This window comes from Saccopteryx bilineata, chromosome 5, assembly GCF_036850765.1.
Source record: "Saccopteryx bilineata isolate mSacBil1 chromosome 5, mSacBil1_pri_phased_curated, whole genome shotgun sequence".
Classification (NCBI taxonomy): Eukaryota; Metazoa; Chordata; class Mammalia; order Chiroptera; family Emballonuridae; genus Saccopteryx; species Saccopteryx bilineata.
In genome coordinates this window covers 236,701,863-236,719,387 of record NC_089494.1, presented here as the reverse complement: position 1 = coordinate 236,719,387, position 17,525 = coordinate 236,701,863, and the positions used below count along the sequence as shown (strand labels likewise).

At 43.5% G+C, this 17,525-nt stretch overlaps 1 protein-coding gene across 3 annotated transcripts; it reads left to right on the top strand.

Moving 5' to 3' along the window:
- The first annotated feature begins 3,137 nt into the window (after positions 1 to 3,137).
- CHRNA9 (cholinergic receptor nicotinic alpha 9 subunit) lies at positions 3,138 to 17,203 on the top strand. 3 transcript variants are annotated; one of them, XM_066279888.1, is made up of 6 exons: positions 3,138 to 3,367; positions 4,388 to 4,533; positions 5,439 to 5,593; positions 12,369 to 12,417; positions 12,781 to 13,313; positions 16,538 to 17,203. In XM_066279888.1, the coding sequence occupies exons 3-6, from the start codon at positions 5,494 to 5,496 to the stop codon at positions 17,077 to 17,079; spliced, it is 1,224 nt and encodes a 407-aa protein (XP_066135985.1). In that variant the 5' UTR covers positions 3,138 to 3,367; positions 4,388 to 4,533; positions 5,439 to 5,493; the 3' UTR covers positions 17,080 to 17,203. The 3 variants fall into 3 exon arrangements, with proteins under 3 accessions (XP_066135985.1, XP_066135982.1, XP_066135983.1); XM_066279885.1 differs by lacking the exon at positions 12,369 to 12,417; XM_066279886.1 differs by lacking the exons at positions 3,138 to 3,367; positions 12,369 to 12,417 and adding an exon at positions 3,898 to 4,095.
- The last annotated feature ends 322 nt before the right edge of the window (positions 17,204 to 17,525 follow it).

Here is a 17,525-nt window from a genome sequence, read left to right as displayed (position 1 = left end):
TGGATAAAGAAACAAAGATAGAAAAATAGATAGATAGATAGATAGATAGATAGATAGATAGATAGATACATACATACATACATACATACATAATATAGATACATAGATAGAATCATGGCTACAGGTTACATGCTCATTTAGAAAATCCTGGCGTGCATCCCCCCCTTAATTATCACTTACTTAGTGCTTCTTATGGCCAAGCAATGTTCTTAGGGTTTCACATATATTAACTTATTTAGTTTTCAAAACAAACCTAAGAGGTATGCACTATTACAGTTGTAATAGATAAACTTTTATAGATAAAGAAAGTGAGGTACAGAGAGATTAATCTGCCCAAAATTACATAGCTAGTAAGTGGCAGGTGGACTTGACTCTAGGCAGTTTGACTCTAGAGTTTATGCTTTTAACTCAACATTATGCTGCTATTCTCAATTATAAAAACAAAGGCAGAAGCTCTGCCTTAATGAGTAGCCCTTTGGACGTGACCTGGCATCCCAGCTACCAGCCCTCACCCTCTGGTGCAGGGTGAAAGAATTGAGAGACTACTCCTTCAAAGAAAATTAGATTTTTTAATTTCAAGGCACGTGCCTAAGATGAATCCAGCAGATTTAGAAAGTAGCAGTAACCTAGATCCTCAGGTACAGAGGCCCATGGGATATCGCCTGAGATTTCAATGAGTTGGGAAGCAGTGGTTAGTAGGTGTCACAGTTCTGAGCACCCAGGACAGCTCTCCTCTGCAGAGAGCTTGGTTGCCTAGGGGAGGCTGAGGGCCTCTGGCTGGCTCTCGATGGAGAGTCAGAATCCCATCCCACCTACCCCCTCGCTGGGCCCCAGGTTTTCCATCTGTATAATAAGGGAGCTCAACTAGATAGTCTCTAAGTGCTCTTATGAGTTAAAAATATTTTGATTCTAGATTTAATGAAATGGAAAAGATATTCATGCCACATTAATTAGCGGGAGGGGAGGGGAAGAAGAATCCTTTATAAAATATTATGTTTGACTTTTGCAATTTTTGTTTAAAAAATACAGGTAGAAGAATGAAGTTATTTGTCCTCTTCGCTCCCTTTTCCTCCCCCTTCCCCCTCTGCTACCGGTAGAGGGTCTTTTAGCAAAAGAATTCACTAGGATTCTTTGTCAGGCAGGAGATCTATTCCAAAGGCCTGGTATACTGCCATTAGCTCCCAGGGAGGGAGCCAGGGGTGCTCCAGGAGACGTGACCCCAGTGAGCAAAGGCTTCTCAGCAGCTTCAACCAAAAAGGGTTGAACGGGGACCCTGAGGAGGGGAGAGGAGCAGGAGAGGACGGGAGACCACTCAAGGTGGACCATGTGTGAACCACAGTGCAACTTCAAGACAGCAGGAAGAGGGTATTCAGGAGCATCCCTCCCCAGCACTTCTATGTGTTCATGGTCTTCGGGGAGCAAGACAGAGTTCTGCTCAGGGTCTGCGTCCTTCCAGATTCCAAGGACATGACAACACAGTGCCATGAATGTTTTCAAAAGATGACAGCCGCGTAAACCCTGTCTGTCTCTGCCTGGTTGGACTCTCCTGGCTGACCTCTCTTTTCCTGCACTGTGCTTTTCCATACTTCCTAACACTTCTATGCTAGACGGGTATTGCTTATATAACAAAAATAGTGTTTAAAAATCTTAACATCTTATGAAACATCTCTAATGCTTTAGCATCGTATTTGGTAATAGGTAAGTGTCTGTTGGTCCATAGAGTAGGATTCGAGTCCCTGCAAATCTGAAAGGGCTGGACTACTTTGTTGTGGCAAAGCAATCCAGGGGCTGCTGCTTCTCAAAAAGTGTGGGTGTTGAAAAGATTATTGTGCTCTCTGGAATTCTCTGAATTGCAGGTCTCTTTTTTCTGGCCAGAGTATACTCCCTCAGGGGATGATTCTGCACAAACTGTGGTGAGATGCTGTTTAGAAGTCCTACCACGAGCTGGGGAAAGGGAGCTGCTGGCGTGAGAATCATGAACTTCTGGACTGACATAGTGCTCTGGGAACCTGAATTGACATGCCAGGAGATAGGACCAATCCTAAATTAATGGACGCTCAGGACATGGGGTGCACACAGGAGGTCCCAAGTTTCTGAATGGCTGAGGTTTATTCAGATTATTTTCATTGTCTGAGCCCACATTTTAGAAAATCAGTCTGAAGCATACCTGCTTGATTTTTAGTCTCATTTAACTCTAAATAGTGAATTCAGTGGATTTCTTCTTCCGTTTCTTGCAAACTACAGGACTATTATATTATTGGTCTCTCCCTCTCTTCCTCCTCTTTCTCCTTCTCTCTCTCTCTCTGGTTTGGAGCTAAGGAAGAACTAGTGACTGGGCATCCCTGAGCCTCAGTTTCCTCATGAGAAAAGGAGACGTTCAAATCAATTTCAAAGTACGTACCCTCAGCCTCCGAGATGCCAGAGCAGATAGTTTGTCAAAGGAGGTCTGAGCGTGGGCACTAGGAACTGTGTCATTGGATGGGTGAGTCAGACTAAGGCAGCAGGAAAATAATGTCTTTACAATCAACACAAGGGCAGAGGCAATTAAGAAACACATTAGCTGACAGCTGAAGTGCCTGTTTCACTCGGAGGATATATTGCTGAAGATGGACAGGGTGACTCATCAGCCGACTGCACCCTGACGAACTAGAGCTATCCAATTTCCCTGCTTTGATTCCAGGCAGCTGAAAGATCTTCATTTGGTTTTTCAAGGCATTGTCCCCAAGGAAGAGGAGGGCAGGCTATGGCAATCGAAAACTGACATTCTTTTGTGGGAGCAAAATTAGATCACATATAAGAAAAGACTAAAATTATATGAAGTAACATTCCATGCAGAGATATCTTCCTTGGTAATATCATCATTATTTATGAACCATTCTCCTGCTGATTTGTTTAATCGCCTTTAAACCATTCTTTTTTCTTTTTCTTTTTTTTTTTTTTTTTTTTTTTTTTAGAGCTAGTAGACCCTGGATAACTTTGTAAATATGGAAATTCTGCCAGGCTGATCCGAGGTGAAATTCACAAACATTTACATAGTGCTTTAGCATACAGTATCCTAGTAACCCTGGGAGGGAGGGCACAGTGTTTCCCCGGGTCTAGTACAGGAAGAAGGCTCAGTATTATAGCGCTGGGGAAGGTGTGGGCTGCCATCCTACCCGGGTCCAGTCACAGTGCTGCTGCTCCTGAAGGGGAGGAGTGCTGTTCTACCCAACACCCCCTCGCACACGGACTCACACTCCCTACACAGGGTCCGTGCCCAATGGGACAGCTGAAGCAGCGATGAGAAGCAGAAGCAGAGAAGAAAACCAAATGCCAATCTGTTCTGGAGATCACAGAACTTCTCTTTCCCTCTTCCAGTGCTTCTCACGTGCGTATGACCTGTTCAGATGGCTGGCCATGGCAGGGTCTGCCCAGCTTCCCTTAGCCCCCTGACTCAGGCTGAAGCCTGCTACGGGTGTAGAAAGTGCCCGTTCTTGTAAGGTGGAATCTCGAGGGTGCTGGGTGCCTACCTCTCTTCCCCTCAAAAGCTTGGTCTGGCCTGACCTGTGGTGGCGTAGTGGATAAAGCATCAACCTGGAAACACTGAGGTCGCCTGTTCGAAACCCTGGGCTTGCCTGGTCAAGGCACATATGGGAGTTGATGCTTCCAGCTCCTCCCTCCTTCTGTCTCTCCTCTGTCTCTCCCTTTCCTCTCTAAAATGAATAAAAGAAAAAAAAAAAAAAGCTTGGTCTGGATGTCCCTGCCGAGGGTGGCTAGGGGCCCTCACTGGGATGATTCTTCCAGAGTAGCACTGCCTGGCCTAACCCACCTGGGACTCCCGGCCTCTGAGCTGCTGGAGCCGCCAGTCTCGGGTTACCAGGGGAGGGCTCTCCGACCAGGGGCCCTCGGAGCAGTGCAAGCCCGAGCTCTCCCTCAGCGGGCCGCTGTGAGACTGCCCCAGTGTGGATCTTGGTGTCCAGACCCTTACTACTCACGGAGGGAAGTGGGAAATACGCTGCCTGGCTGGGAATTTGTAGAGGCCCCGAAAAAAGATGAATTGGCCCCATTCCTGCATCTCCTTTTGCTGGATTTACTTTGCAGCCTCCAGGCTGAGCGGTAAGAGACTGGTGGGTGGATAACCATCTCTGCTCACCTGGAGCCACTTCTATGGTGGGAGGTGGGTGGGGCAGGAAGCAGAACCAGCGATCCAACTGCAAGGAACTGTTCTGTGCTTCTTACTGACTTACGCTGGTCCCGGTAGGGCGTGTTAGAAAAATAGCTCTCATCTACCTAAAGCTTGTCCCCAGCTGATGCTGGGTCACCCCCAATTCCAGTGCTCAGCCTGTTCTTCTTTGCCTTGAAATACACACGACGCTGAATGTTGACTCGGGTCCCTCTTTCTGAGCAGCTGTCGAAACAGCAGATGGAAAATATGCTCAGAAGTTGTTTAATGACCTTTTTGAAGATTATTCCAATGCTCTTCGTCCAGTAGAAGATACAGATAAGGTCCTGAATGTTACTCTGCAGATCACACTTTCTCAGATTAAGGATATGGTGAGTACCATAAAGCGGTGACTCTCTGGCATGTTGCTTAGAAGGAAACTAATAGTGCTTTCCAAAGGGATGTTTTAACTGGGAACGTGAGAGAGAACAGATGGCTCAGTGTGCAAGCTGGTGGGAGAAGGGGAAGGAAGCATTCTACAAAACAAATTTCTCTAAATGTTACCCATCCTGGCCATTAACAGTAGCAGTCTTAGATATTTCAAAATGAATATGAAGTGTTGAAATATCCTCTAGTTTTTGTGAGCAGTATAGGAAAAAACCAGAGACAGAAAGCAGAGTATCGGTTGCTAGGGGCTGTGGAGAGGAAGGGGGAATAGTGAATGACTGCTTGTGGTCTCAGGGGTTCCTTTTTGAGGTGACAAAATGTTCTGGGATTAGCTAGTGGTGATGATTGTACAACATCGCAAATATACTGGAAGCCACTGAATGGCTGAAATGTAAAGCCACTTTAAAATGGTGGACTTTATGTTATGTGATTTTTATTCCAATTAAAAAAAAAGGTGGTGTTTTAAGATGACATACCTTGTTTAGTGCTTACATGAGTTTAATTACACAAAATTATGAAACTTGAAAGCCTTTTATCTATCATATTTCCTGACTTTCTCATTCAGGTGACTCATCAGTTGATCATTTACTGGAGAAATTTGTGCATTTGACTCATGAAAAGATCTGATGCCTTAAATATATGTTTACTTTACATTCTGAACACTAAATGAAGCAGAAAAAAAATATGGCTTTGGCAATCCATCAGGGGGATAGACTGAGAAAGCTCTCAGTTATTTTTTCAAAATAGATGAATGCTTTTGGAATTCCTATGTGTAGAACAAGTGGTCTAGACGTGGAGGCATTCAGCTGAGATGTCTACTGAACAAAATTGTATCTGGTTAATTGCGCAGGATGAAAGAAACCAAATTCTGACTGCCTATTTATGGATCCGCCAAATCTGGTACGATGCATATCTCACGTGGGACCGAGACCAGTACGACGGACTGGACACCATCAGGATCCCCAGCGACCTGGTATGGAGGCCCGACATTGTCCTGTATAACAAGTAAGTGCAGGTCAGCAGTTTCTCAGGGATAAACCTGTTGATTTGACAGAATTTAAACATAATAAAAAAAGAAATATTTTAAAACATGTGTAAGTTACGTATCAATTCCTGTTCCTAAGCCCTAGAATGATGGTCATAAAATATTAGATGATAAAATAATAGCGCATAAGAGCTTGATCCTCCTTTTCAGGTAAGAGCTGTGTTAGAGGCTGTATTCGTTTGCTAGGGCTCCCGTAACAAAGTACGACAGATGGAGGGGTCTTAAACAACTGTGTTAGCTCGCAGTTCTGAGGCTGGAAGCGCATGATCAAGGTGGGTCAGCAGCTGATTCCTCTGAGGGCGGTGCGGAAGGACTTGTTCCCGACCTTTCCCCTGGCTTCTGGTCTTTGCTGACAATCTTTGATGTTCCCTGACTTACAGAAGCATCAGCTCAATCTCTGCCTTCAGCTTCCCGTGACATTTTCTCTGTATTGTCTGTATCCATCTGTTCTCTTTTATAAGGACACCAGTTTTGTTGGATTAGGTGTTCACCCTACTATGCCAGTATGGCCTCATCTTAACTAATTGCATCTGTAATGCTTCTATTCTAAATAAGTTCACATTCTGAGATGCCAGGGAGTAGGATTTTAACATATGAGTTTTTGGAGGACACAGTTCAACCCCTAATAGTAGTATTCCCTTTTCCAAGATGATGTGTCAAAAGTGATACTACTAAGATTAAATCAGAAGGGGTCAGCTAGAAGCTGGCCTATGGATTTTGCACTTTGTATGGGGTGGAGGATGAACTAGATTATAAGGTCACCAGGTGGCCTCTTCCTGGTCTCAGAGTAAGAGGCCTTGAGTAAATGGTAGGTGAGGTTTATGCTTCTAAACTATAAAGTGCCCGTGAATCACCTGAGGAGCTTGTTAAAATACAGATTCTGATTCAGCACGTCTGGGGAAGAGTTTTTTGTTCAATATTTTTAGAAGATCCAGATGTTAGTGCTGCTGGTCTGTGGACCACATTTTGAGAAGGAACCTGATTGTTCTGTCAAAACTAGGCTCAGTTGCTCCACCTGTTGTCAAAGGGGCTTCCCTCTCCTTTTATTCTGGAACTCAAGTTTCTGTGGGTTGGGAAAGGTTCCTCTTTGGCTCAGAACAGGGTGAATGAGGGGCAGCTCTGGAGGGCTCTCCCAAGAGAGCTCACCCTGCAGGGGGTGTGGGTTTCCCTTCAGGAATCAGCACCAGGGGTCTGCAGCCTGGATGTTAGGCGCACTCCTTCCTCAGAGAGCTCGTCCAAGGCTCATGACCTCTTGAGTCATCACCCTGATCTTGCTGACCATTCCCCACTCTGAGTGGCCAGAAGAATCTTCCATATTCCTTCCCAAGCAAGATAACATCCAAGTGTTGGTGCTTTCTTATTGCAGTTCATTGTCCCCTACGCCCAACTCCCTATGCTATGTGTACACAGACCAGGTGAGAACGAGCCTTGTTGTCCATTACCTCTTCTCATGCACAGGGTGCAGGAGAGTAATCAGAGAATACAATCTACATGGACTATTTATAGCATTCTGTAAATTCTGACAATTCCTCCTGTCACCACACTGGTTCTCATTTCCTCCTGGCTTCGACTGGCTGAAGCAGGGACCAGCTCCTGCTGAAACGCTTCTTTGGAACCTTGCATGGTAACCTGAGATAAGCCTTCCCCATTCCCCTTTATCAGAGAAGCCAGGTTTGTGCTCATGAGCTCACACGAATCTGCTGCGGCTTGGGTAAATTCTGTCCTATCCTCCTCCCCTTGAGATGGGTGAGCTCTGTTCCCCATCCTTTCACACACGGGACCTTCCGGCCACACCGATCAATCACCGCTCTTCTGTTCCGCTGGCCGACTCGGCACTCTTCCCTGCCCTCCTGTCACCTCGGACAGGCCTGTTGTGTTGTCTCTCTCTCAGTAATGTGAGATGTTTACTATTTAGAGGAAACTGTAAATGTAGTTATGGCTGGATGTCATTTGTATTATTTTTCTCCCAGTGAAATGGAATTGAAGAGAGTTACAGGATTAGGCAGAGGAGGGACCCTCCCCCCTGTCATAGCTGTTCCCCTGACCCCGGTTGGGCTTCAGTGGTCGGCAAACTCATTAGTCAACAGAGCCAAATATCAACAGTACAACGATTGAAGTTTCTTTTGAGAGCCAAAATTTTTAAACTTAAACTATATAGGTAGGTACATTCCTTATCGAGGTAGTGCCCGCACGTGGTATTGTGTGGAAGAGCCACACTCAAGGGGCCAAAGGGCCGCATTTGGCTTGTGAGCCGCAGTTTGCCGACCAGGGCAGTCTAGCCGACTCCCTGGACATATAAAATATTCTGATCCAAGATATAATATTACTACTTCTCAGAAGCTGGTGCAGAACCTTGCAGTAAAAAAAATGGGCTTCCTGACTAGTGGTGGGGAGAGGAAAGTGGCATGGAAGGCTGGTGATCCAGCAGGGTGATAAGGACAGTTAGGTAGAAGGAGGGCTAACATGTAAACCTGTCACTGTTGCCTAAATCCATAGGGCTAGGCTTGTTAGGGAGCCATCAGGCTGATGCTGGGCCCGGGAGCTACTTCGCATGAGCAGTAGTTGAATTTGTTGTTTGGAAGAGAAAAGTCCTCGGGAAGATTTGATGGTATCTTAGGCAATCATAGAGAAGATAAGGTAGAGAAAAGAAATTGCTCCAGAGGACAAAACCCGATACAATGAGTAGAAATGAAAGGGAAGACAAATAATTTTAAAAATAATAACCGCTTGAGCAAGAAATTTTTTCCAAAAGTTAGTGAACTCTTCAGGAATATAATGGTTCAAGCAAATATGGACTCTGTTACCAAATCAATAAAGGAATAAATAAATTGGGGTTTAAAGTTCTGGTTGCATGGTTTAGTATAAGTACATGGCCAATATAATGGTTAGTATATAAGAGGCTACAAGGATGCCTGACATTTTTAGATTAGGTAAAGAGTGGATTATGGAAATTCTAAATGTGCATTTATTATGAGAGAGTTCTAGTTGTTGGGTTTTAATATTTGGATTTTAGACCTACTGTGGAATTGGGTGCCCTATTGTATTCAGAAAGATTTTCTAGGATTTAACTTTAAATCTTGGGTAAGTAGCCTGGGTCAGTGATTTTCAGCTGGTGTGCCACAAGAGTTTTTAAAGCTTGAAGTACCTATTTAGTCAGGGGCATTGACCTTTTTTCCTTTGGATTAGCAAATAAAAAATGATCACAGTCATTACAACAATAGCCGTCCGGTGTGAAAGAATAAAAATTATACCTATATTTTTGGTCACATTAGCAAAAAATATATTTTTTTGGTGTGCTGCTGAATTTTAGTAATTAGCTTATGTGTGCCATGAGATGAAAAAGGTTGAAAATTCCTGGCCTAGATGTTTGAGAGGACAGCAAAACTTTGAGATGAGATTGAAAATAAAGGAGGAGGAAGAGGAACAAGTTGGGAAACAAAAGACGATGAGTTTGGTGCGGGAGCTGCTCAGTTCGGGGGACCAGAAGAACATCCGTATGGAGAAGACCAATAAAGAAATTGCCAGGGCAAGTCTTAAACCTGGAAAGAAGGTCAGGGGTAGAGCTATCAGAAGCTCATTAACCCCCCTTGTAGAACCTCTCAAGAAAGGAAAGAAAATGGCTGAGGATAAGTTAGGGAAACTCTTATTTAAAAAAATTTATAAAGGGCACTTAAGGGTAGAAAAAGAATGGAGAGAGGGTTGTGCCATGGAAACCAAGGGAGAAATGATGTCTGGGAACAGCCACTGTGTGAAATGCTTGGGAAGAGGAACAGAACAGCGACCTCTTAGAAGAGGTCTTTAGATTTGCCTATTTGCAAGTCAGGAATGACCTTTGAAGGAGGACACGCTGGGAAGAAGCCAAATTGCAAGAATGCAAGCAGGATGGGGAAGAGACAGCAGCAGGTATCAGTTACTCTCGAGAGCAGTCTGTGGAAGGAGAGGAGGCTGGTGGGAAGTGCCTGGGAGGAAGGGAAGTTGCTAGGAGAGACCCGGGAACAGCATTGAGAAGGGACTGGAAGAGCCAGAGAGAATAAGAGAGACCAGAAGGGGCGGAGTCCTGTAGGAGACTAGGGAGGAAAGGCATCACAGTACCCAAGGGAAGTTACTCCTGGAAAGAAAAGGGATTTCTTTTTAATATGAAGAGAAGAAAGGGGATGCTTGAAAGATGGAGACATTGGAGATGGAAACAAGGAATGGGTTGTGGGATTAAGTAAACAGACAAGTTTATGCTGAGGCTCCAGGCACGCTCTAGAGACTGAAAAAAACTGGCTGTCTCTCACTGTTGTCTCCTACACCAGCCTACTCCTCCAGTTCTGGGGATGAGATCTTAAAGACCCACTGGGAAAGGCTTGTGTGCTCAAGTACAGAACAACTAAAGTCAGTCCAGTCTTTGATCAGCTGCAGAGGGCAAGGAGAGGCTGCCTGCAGGGCACTAAGTGATTGAGTAAAGGGAAGAAAAGAGGGAAACAATTTAAATATTCTCTCAAGGTCAGACTATTCTCTTGACCTCCATTTTGAAATCTTGTTCTTGTAATATTTTTCATGTTCTCCAGTTGAGAACATGGAACCCAGATAGAAACAGAGGGAAGGGGAAGAGAAGGAGTTAATAAAGATTGAACACTTGCTCCGCGTCAGGCAGAGTTGGGGCTTTACATAGTGTGGTAGACAGAATAATTGTCCCCAAAGTGTTCACATCCTAATCCCTGAAACCTAAGGTGACTATGGAACCTTATGTGGCAAAAGGGACTTTGCAGGTATGATTATATTAAGGGTTTGAGATGAGGAGATTCCCCTGGTGGCCCCGATGTAAACACAAGCCCTTATAAAAGAGGGACAGGAGGGCCCAAACAGGGGATGCTACGAAGGAAGCAGAGGCCAGAGCGATGGAAGAGAAGAGCCTTCTCCAGGGGATGCAGGTGGCCTCTGGGAGCCCGGAAGGGACAAGACGCCCCTTCAGAGCCTCGGGAAGGACTGTGGCCTTGTCTACATCCCGACTTTAGGATTTCTGACCTTTAGAACTATAAAGATGTTAAATTTATATATATATATATATATTTAATTTTTTTTAAATTTTTTTCTTTCTTTCTTTCTTTTTCTGAAGTTGGAAACGGGGAGGCAGTCAGACAGACTCCCGCATGCACCCGACCGGGATCCACCCGGCACGCCCACCAGGGGGTGATGCTCTGCCCATCTAGGGCGTTGCTCTGCCACAATCAGAGCCATTCCAGCGCCTGAGGCAGAGGCCACAGAGCCATCCTCAGCGCCCGGGCCAAATTTGCTCCAATGGAGCCTCAGCTGCGGAAGGGGAAGAGAGAGACAGAGAGGAAGGAGAGGGAGAGGGGTGGAGAAGCAGATGGGTGCTTCTCCTGTGTGCCCTGGCCGGGAATCGAACCCAGGACTCCCGCATGCCAGGCCGACGCTCTACCACTGAGCCAACCGGCCAGGGCCAAATTTATATATTTTTAAAGACACTAATATTGTGGAAATTTGTGAGAATAGCAGTAAGAAATTAATACAGTCATTTACTTAATATAAAATTTAAAAAGAAACTTTAAGGTCTCACAGCCCCGACTTTTACAGGCGAGTGATTGAGCTGTAACTTGCTCGAAGTTTTAAAACCTGAACCAGATTTTGCACCAAAATCTCTCTGTGAGATGTCTATGATGTCATCATGGCACTTTCTAAAGGAGGATGGGCCTTATTTATTCAACCAACTTATTTACCTACTTACCTACCTTTCTTGGTTAAATCTCTCTTCTGTGCATGCTGTTGTGCATTGAGTAGATTAGGATTTTAAAAGTCAGTCTCTATTCTCAAGGAGCAGTCTAATAAGAAATGTATGTGAAAACTATAACACAAGGAAAAAATGTAAATTCCTTGTAACATAGAGATAAAGTGTCATGGTCCTTTGAAGATGGAGATTTCACCTGACTGAAGGAGCAATGAAAGCCGCTCATAGGAAGTGGTGTTGTTTTTTGAAATTCTAATTTATTGAAAAATTTTATTTTTCAATTATAGTTGACATTCAGTAATGTTTTAGGAGGTGATTCTTGAACAATGTATTAGATTAGTACATGTAGAATAGTATTGACAAGAAAAGAGTTTGAGTAAAAGACAGTAACAGCATCTGCTAGGGTTTTGGCTTTGTCTGGTGGAGTGTGAGTGAGGAGACTGTGGGAGACATCAGGCTGGAAAGGGGGATGGGCGTTGATCGCAGAGCATCTAGAACACTAAACTAAGGAGACGTGGGAGTCTTTGGTGGACAATAGGAAACCATTGCAAGTTTTGAGCTATAAAGTGATATGATCAGAGAAATGTGGGAGATAAAACAATAAGATGTTGGTCATGAAGTGAACAGAAATGCCTTTAAACTCCTCCTGAGCTATGGGCTCCTTTGCCCTGTGACTTCTGGTTGGGTTTGGAGAACGGGGAGCAACAATGGGCAACGAAGGGAGAACAGAAAGCGAGATCAGAGTCGCATTTCTTTGCTCCCTGGACAGAAAGTCAGCTCTTATTACGGCTTGACCAGCAGTCCATTTGCTTTGCCATGGTGGTAAAGAAAGAGTTTTTTTTTAAAGGAAAAAACTTCTGCACCCCCAAATGCCAGGCATAAATGTTGACAAAGCAAAAAGAAGATTTATCCTGAATACATGCTTATCTCTTAAATTATGGGTAAATGAATTTGTTTCTGTTTTCCAAGTGTTCTACAATTAACATGTATAACTTTTCCAACAGCAACAAAAAATTATTTCAGTATTCTTGTGGCCAAAGTTAACAAAATCAGGTAAGCAGAGCCTTCCTTTCAGATTTAAGCTTTGACAGGTTTGCTTTTTGTCTAGATGTCTATAGGATTATTATCCCTGGGCCAAGAGGGTGGCACTGGGCATAGAGAGGAAAGGACATAGAGCAGAGATGCTTTCAATAAAGAATGCAAGAGAAGTTGCCCCTCATTAGTCACAGGAGATGGAGGAGCACAGAATTAGAATTGATTACAGATTTAAGTCACTTTAAGTCAAAGTGATAGGGGGAATGGTGACCCATTGCCAAAGACATTAACATATTGGGCCCAGAGTGGAGAGCTGTCTGGAGTAGGAAGTTGGTGAGCTCTTCTAGGAAGCTGCTTTCCTGTTCTTCCTCTGACTTACAGGGCTGATGACGAATCTTCTGAGCCTGTGAACACCAACGTGGTCCTGCGGTATGATGGGATGATCACCTGGGATGCTCCAGCCATCACCAAAAGCTCCTGTGTGGTGGATGTCACCTACTTCCCCTTTGATAACCAGCAGTGCAACCTGACCTTTGGTTCCTGGACCTACAATGGCAATCAGGTGGACATATTCAACGCCTTGGACAGCGGAGACCTCTCCGACTTCATTGAAGATGTGGAGTGGGAGGTCCGTGGCATGCCTGCCGTGAAGAATGTCATCTCCTACGGCTGCTGCTCTGAGCCTTACCCCGATGTGACCTTCACTCTCCTTCTGAAGAGGCGGTCCTCCTTTTATATCGTCAACCTCCTCGTCCCATGCGTCCTCATCTCTTTTCTGGCTCCCTTGAGTTTTTATCTCCCTGCAGCCTCTGGGGAAAAGGTCTCCCTGGGAGTGACCATCCTGTTGGCCATGACTGTGTTTCAGCTCATGGTGGCAGAGATCATGCCGGCTTCAGAAAATGTTCCTCTGATAGGTGAGTTCAAGTGTCTTACACTTTGAGGCTAACTTTGTAGTGACCGGGACTATTTCTGTGCCTTTAAACTTATAACAATTAGGCAACTTCACACTCAACACAGGCTGTCATATACTTCATTTAGTGTCTTCAATTGGCATATTTGAATACAGATGTAACTATTGGAAACAAAACTGTCCTTGTGGTCTTCAAATTGACCCAAAAGCAGAGTGAGGGGCAATATAGTTTAGAGCAGTGGCTCTCAAAGGGTGGTCCCTAGACCCCCTACATTAGCATCATTTTAGAAATGCAAATTCTCAGGGCCCACCCTAGACTTACTGAATTAGAAACTGGGGGTGAGGCTGGCTGGCATCTGTTTGGACAAGACTTCTGAGTGATTTTGATGCACTTTCTGTTCAAATCTAAAGACCACTGGCTTATAATTAAGGCCTTGATTTTGAAGTCAAAGGAATCTATATTTGAGCTCTGAATCATCCATTCCTTGATCAACCTTAGACAAATTACTTAACCTTTGAGTCTCTGCTACATAATCAGCAAAATTCGTGTCACTGCTACCTCGTGTCATTGCTCAGTGCAGAACCTGGCATATGGGAAGTACCGAGTACACAGTGACTACTTTTATCTTTCTACATCACAAGGGGTCCCTTCTTGGGAAGAGTGGCAAACATGACAGAGATGATGAACTGGATTTTTAAGCCTACTATCTATCCTTAATGGAATAATTCTCAACCTTTATGAGGTATAATAGATATGGGAGGGCTTGTTTTAAATACAGTTTCCTATCCTATATTCAAAGAGTTTAGCAATCTTGGGCAAACTTGATAATCTGAGGTGATTCTAAAGTAGATCACATTTTTTTTAAATCTGCAATGATAAAACATCACCCTAAGGGTAGAGCGTAGACTGCGACTACCATCCCTGCCTCTTTTTATTTTTTTTACTCACCTCATTCTGAGATTCTTCCTAACACCTTCAGTACCTACGCCCTACCACCCAGGATACCGCTTGTCTCCAACAGCTCTGTGTCAATGGCGTGTTGTTGTAAAAGATGCTTGCCCAAACCAACAGCTAGACCTAATTTTTAGTTTCTTAAAGTAGGCAATGAGAAGTTTCAGAACAAGAGACTTAGAGACCAATATCAAAGCGATATTGCATTATCCTTTTACTCTCTACCAAATTCGGTATTATCCAATATTCAGATATTACTATGGTTTTTCTGTTTAGAGATTTCTTTCTTACATCTCTCCAAGTAAAACACAAACACACAGACACACACCTTTTTAAGAAGAGGACACATAAGTGTCTCTATCCCCCACCCCACCACTAATAAAGACAAAGAGGTATTTTGGCATTTTTAATTACCTCTTCTGAGAGGCAGAAATGACAGACAGTGATGACATCCAATCATATCCCTATTTGGGGCAGCATCAATTGGTGATTCCTCCTTTATCGTTAGCAGTAAGATTCAACAGCAAGCTGGCTCAGTTTCTAAAGAGTAATATCTTAGAAATTTGTAAGCATTACTTCTTCTGTTTCTGTAATAATATAAAATATATATTTTTAGGAAGGGTGCACATAGATATTGAGAATATTTATTAACAATTACAATTTATTTGTAGCAACTATGAAATGTACTTCCAGTTTTATAGAAATGTGTTCAAATATTTTTATTAAGTATAGCATTTGATCTAGGCATCTGGCCCTCAGCCTTTAGGTATTAAGTAAAGTTCCATTTAGTTTTAGTTTGCTCAGAGCTTTTAACAAATAATAAACAGATGATGAATATTATCAAATCCATTGTCTTCATCTGTTAAGGTAATCATGTGAGTTTTCTCTTTTACTCCATTAATGTAGCAAGTTAGGTCTTCTGATGCTGAGCTACATCCTCCTTAATCAGGAAGAACTATCGTTTTCAGACACCAATGGATTTATTTAGCTAATAACGTTTATAAGACTTTCTTAAATGTGTGTATAAGTGAAATGGCCTTAATATTTCTTGTTACTTTTGGAATCAAGGTTAGACTGACTTCATAAAATAAGTCAAGCAGTTTTCCCTCTTTTTCTATTCAAGGAAAAAATGTGAGTAATATGAGTTAGTTATGTTTCTTAAAAGTTTGGTGAAAGTCTCCCATAAAACCTTTTGGCCCTAGAGCAGTACTTGGGGAGAAGGTGGGTAGAGGTACTTGATTACTTTCCTTTCTATTCAAGAGTTCTTTCTTCTTACACTAAATCTGACATCTGATATATTTCCATGTATTATCATACAAATATTTCTAAGATTATTATATTGTATGCTATATTTTGATTTGATTAGTTCCTTTTTTGCATCCTTTCTCCTTCTCTCCCCACTACTGTCTGCCTCTTTTCATGAGTGGCCTTATCAAAAGTTTATCAATTTCATTACTTATTTCAAATAGCTTGCTTTTGATTTTGTTCATCTTCTTGGTTTTTTGTCCTATAGTTTATAAATTTTTACCTTTATCTTTATTGTTTCCTTCTTTAATTTTTTGTCAGGAATATTTGCTCTATGCAATCACATGTTAAAGACACAGTGACACAGTGTCTCTTCTTACCCAATAGCAGTGAACGTTCAGTTAACGAGGTCTGGAGACAATTGGCCCACATTGTTAATTATTTGTTTATTGAAAGTACACGTTTTTCAAATTGTGATCTCAGCAAACATTTACAAACCTGTTAAGTCGGTACAAGGGACAGTGCTGAGGGCTTTACATGTATCATCTCAAAGCCTCCCCATATTCCATTAGATACTCTTATTATACTCACTTTACAAAGCAAGAAGCTGGGGCTTAGCAGGGTTATATAACTTGTTTCAGGCCACAAGTCTAGTGAGTGACAGATTTGGGGTTTGACTTCCTGGGGTTTGAACCCAGGAAGTTTGATTCAAAAGTCTATACAAGTACCCATTAGTGTATATAGCCTCCTCAGAAAAAGAGTTTTTTTTTAATTTATTTATTTTTATTCATTTTAGAGAGGAGAGGGAGAGACAGAGAGGAGAGACAGAGAGAGAGAAGTGGGGGAGGAGCAGGAAGCATCAACTCCCATATGTGCCTTGACCAGGCAAGCCCAGGGTTTCGAACCGGCGACCTCAGCATTTCCAGGTCGACGCTTTATCCACTGCGCCACCACAGGTCAGGCAGAAAAAGAGTTTTTTAAGCCAAGCATGAGGACAGTTTTAAGCTGACTTGGTTGCTGATATTTTTCAGGTAAATACTACATCGCTACAATGGCCTTGATCACAGCCTCCACGGCCTTGACCATTATGGTGATGAACATTCACTTCTGTGGGGCCGAGGCCCGGCCAGTGCCACACTGGGCCAGGGTGGTTATATTGAAATACATGTCCAGGATCCTGTTTGTCTACGACATGGGCGAGAGCTGCCTTGGCCCCCGCCACGACATAGAGCGGAACCACCTCACGAAAGTTTATGACAAACTTGCAGAGCCTAACCTGAAAATAACCAGGACCAAAGACCCTCCCAGGAAGAAGGAAAAGAACAAACTCTTAAAGAATGACTTGAGGCACCAGGGTGAGAACCCGCAGTTTGCTGGCAGTGACTGTGCACGGTACAAAGTGCTGACGAGGAATATCGAGTACATTGCCAAGTGCCTCAAGGACCACAGGGCCACCCATTCCAAGGGGAGAGAATGGAAGAAGGTTGCGAAAGTCATAGACCGATTCTTCATGTGGATTTTTTTCATTATGGTGTTTGTGATGACTGTTTTAATCATAGCAAGAGCAGACTAGTGGGCATTTGGTATGTAGGGATAAATTAACAGAATTCCTTGTGCTCTGCTCTACTAATTCTTCCAAGTCATACATTCTCTGCCAGAATTCCAGAAGCTTGGAGCCACCGTGCAGCATTAAAGCATTTGCCTTGTTACATTGTCAGTTTTCTGTTTGCGTATCTGCCTCCCCAAGTATATTTGGTTCCTCTCCAGGCCGAGAGCCCAGAAACTCTGTCATTAGTCTCTCCTCATCCTTTGTGATGAGGATACTCTCTTTTTACCCTTTGCATGCAGCAGAGGGCGTACCACGAGGCCACTAGTCATTAAACCATTGCTAAATGGGTGACTGAGTGACAGGAGGAGCTGGAGGAGGGTCCAGCAGAGGGCTAGAGAAGTGCACACAGTGACAGGCTGCCTGTCCTCTACAATACATACAAACAAACGCCCGGTAAGTTAGAGTTGCTG

Bases quoted from the DNA above. Each gene is read 5' to 3' on its own strand.
- CHRNA9 (XM_066279885.1), top strand. From the start codon at position 3,280: ATGAGAAGCAGAAGCAGAGAAGAAAACCAAATGCCAATCTGTTCTGGA. The intron at 3,368-4,387 runs GTGCGTATGACC...CTTTCTGAGCAG, and splicing joins CCTCTTCCAGTGCTTCTCAC to CTGTCGAAACAGCAGATGGA. The intron at 5,594-12,780 runs GTAAGTGCAGGT...TCTGACTTACAG, and splicing joins GACATTGTCCTGTATAACAA to GGCTGATGACGAATCTTCTG.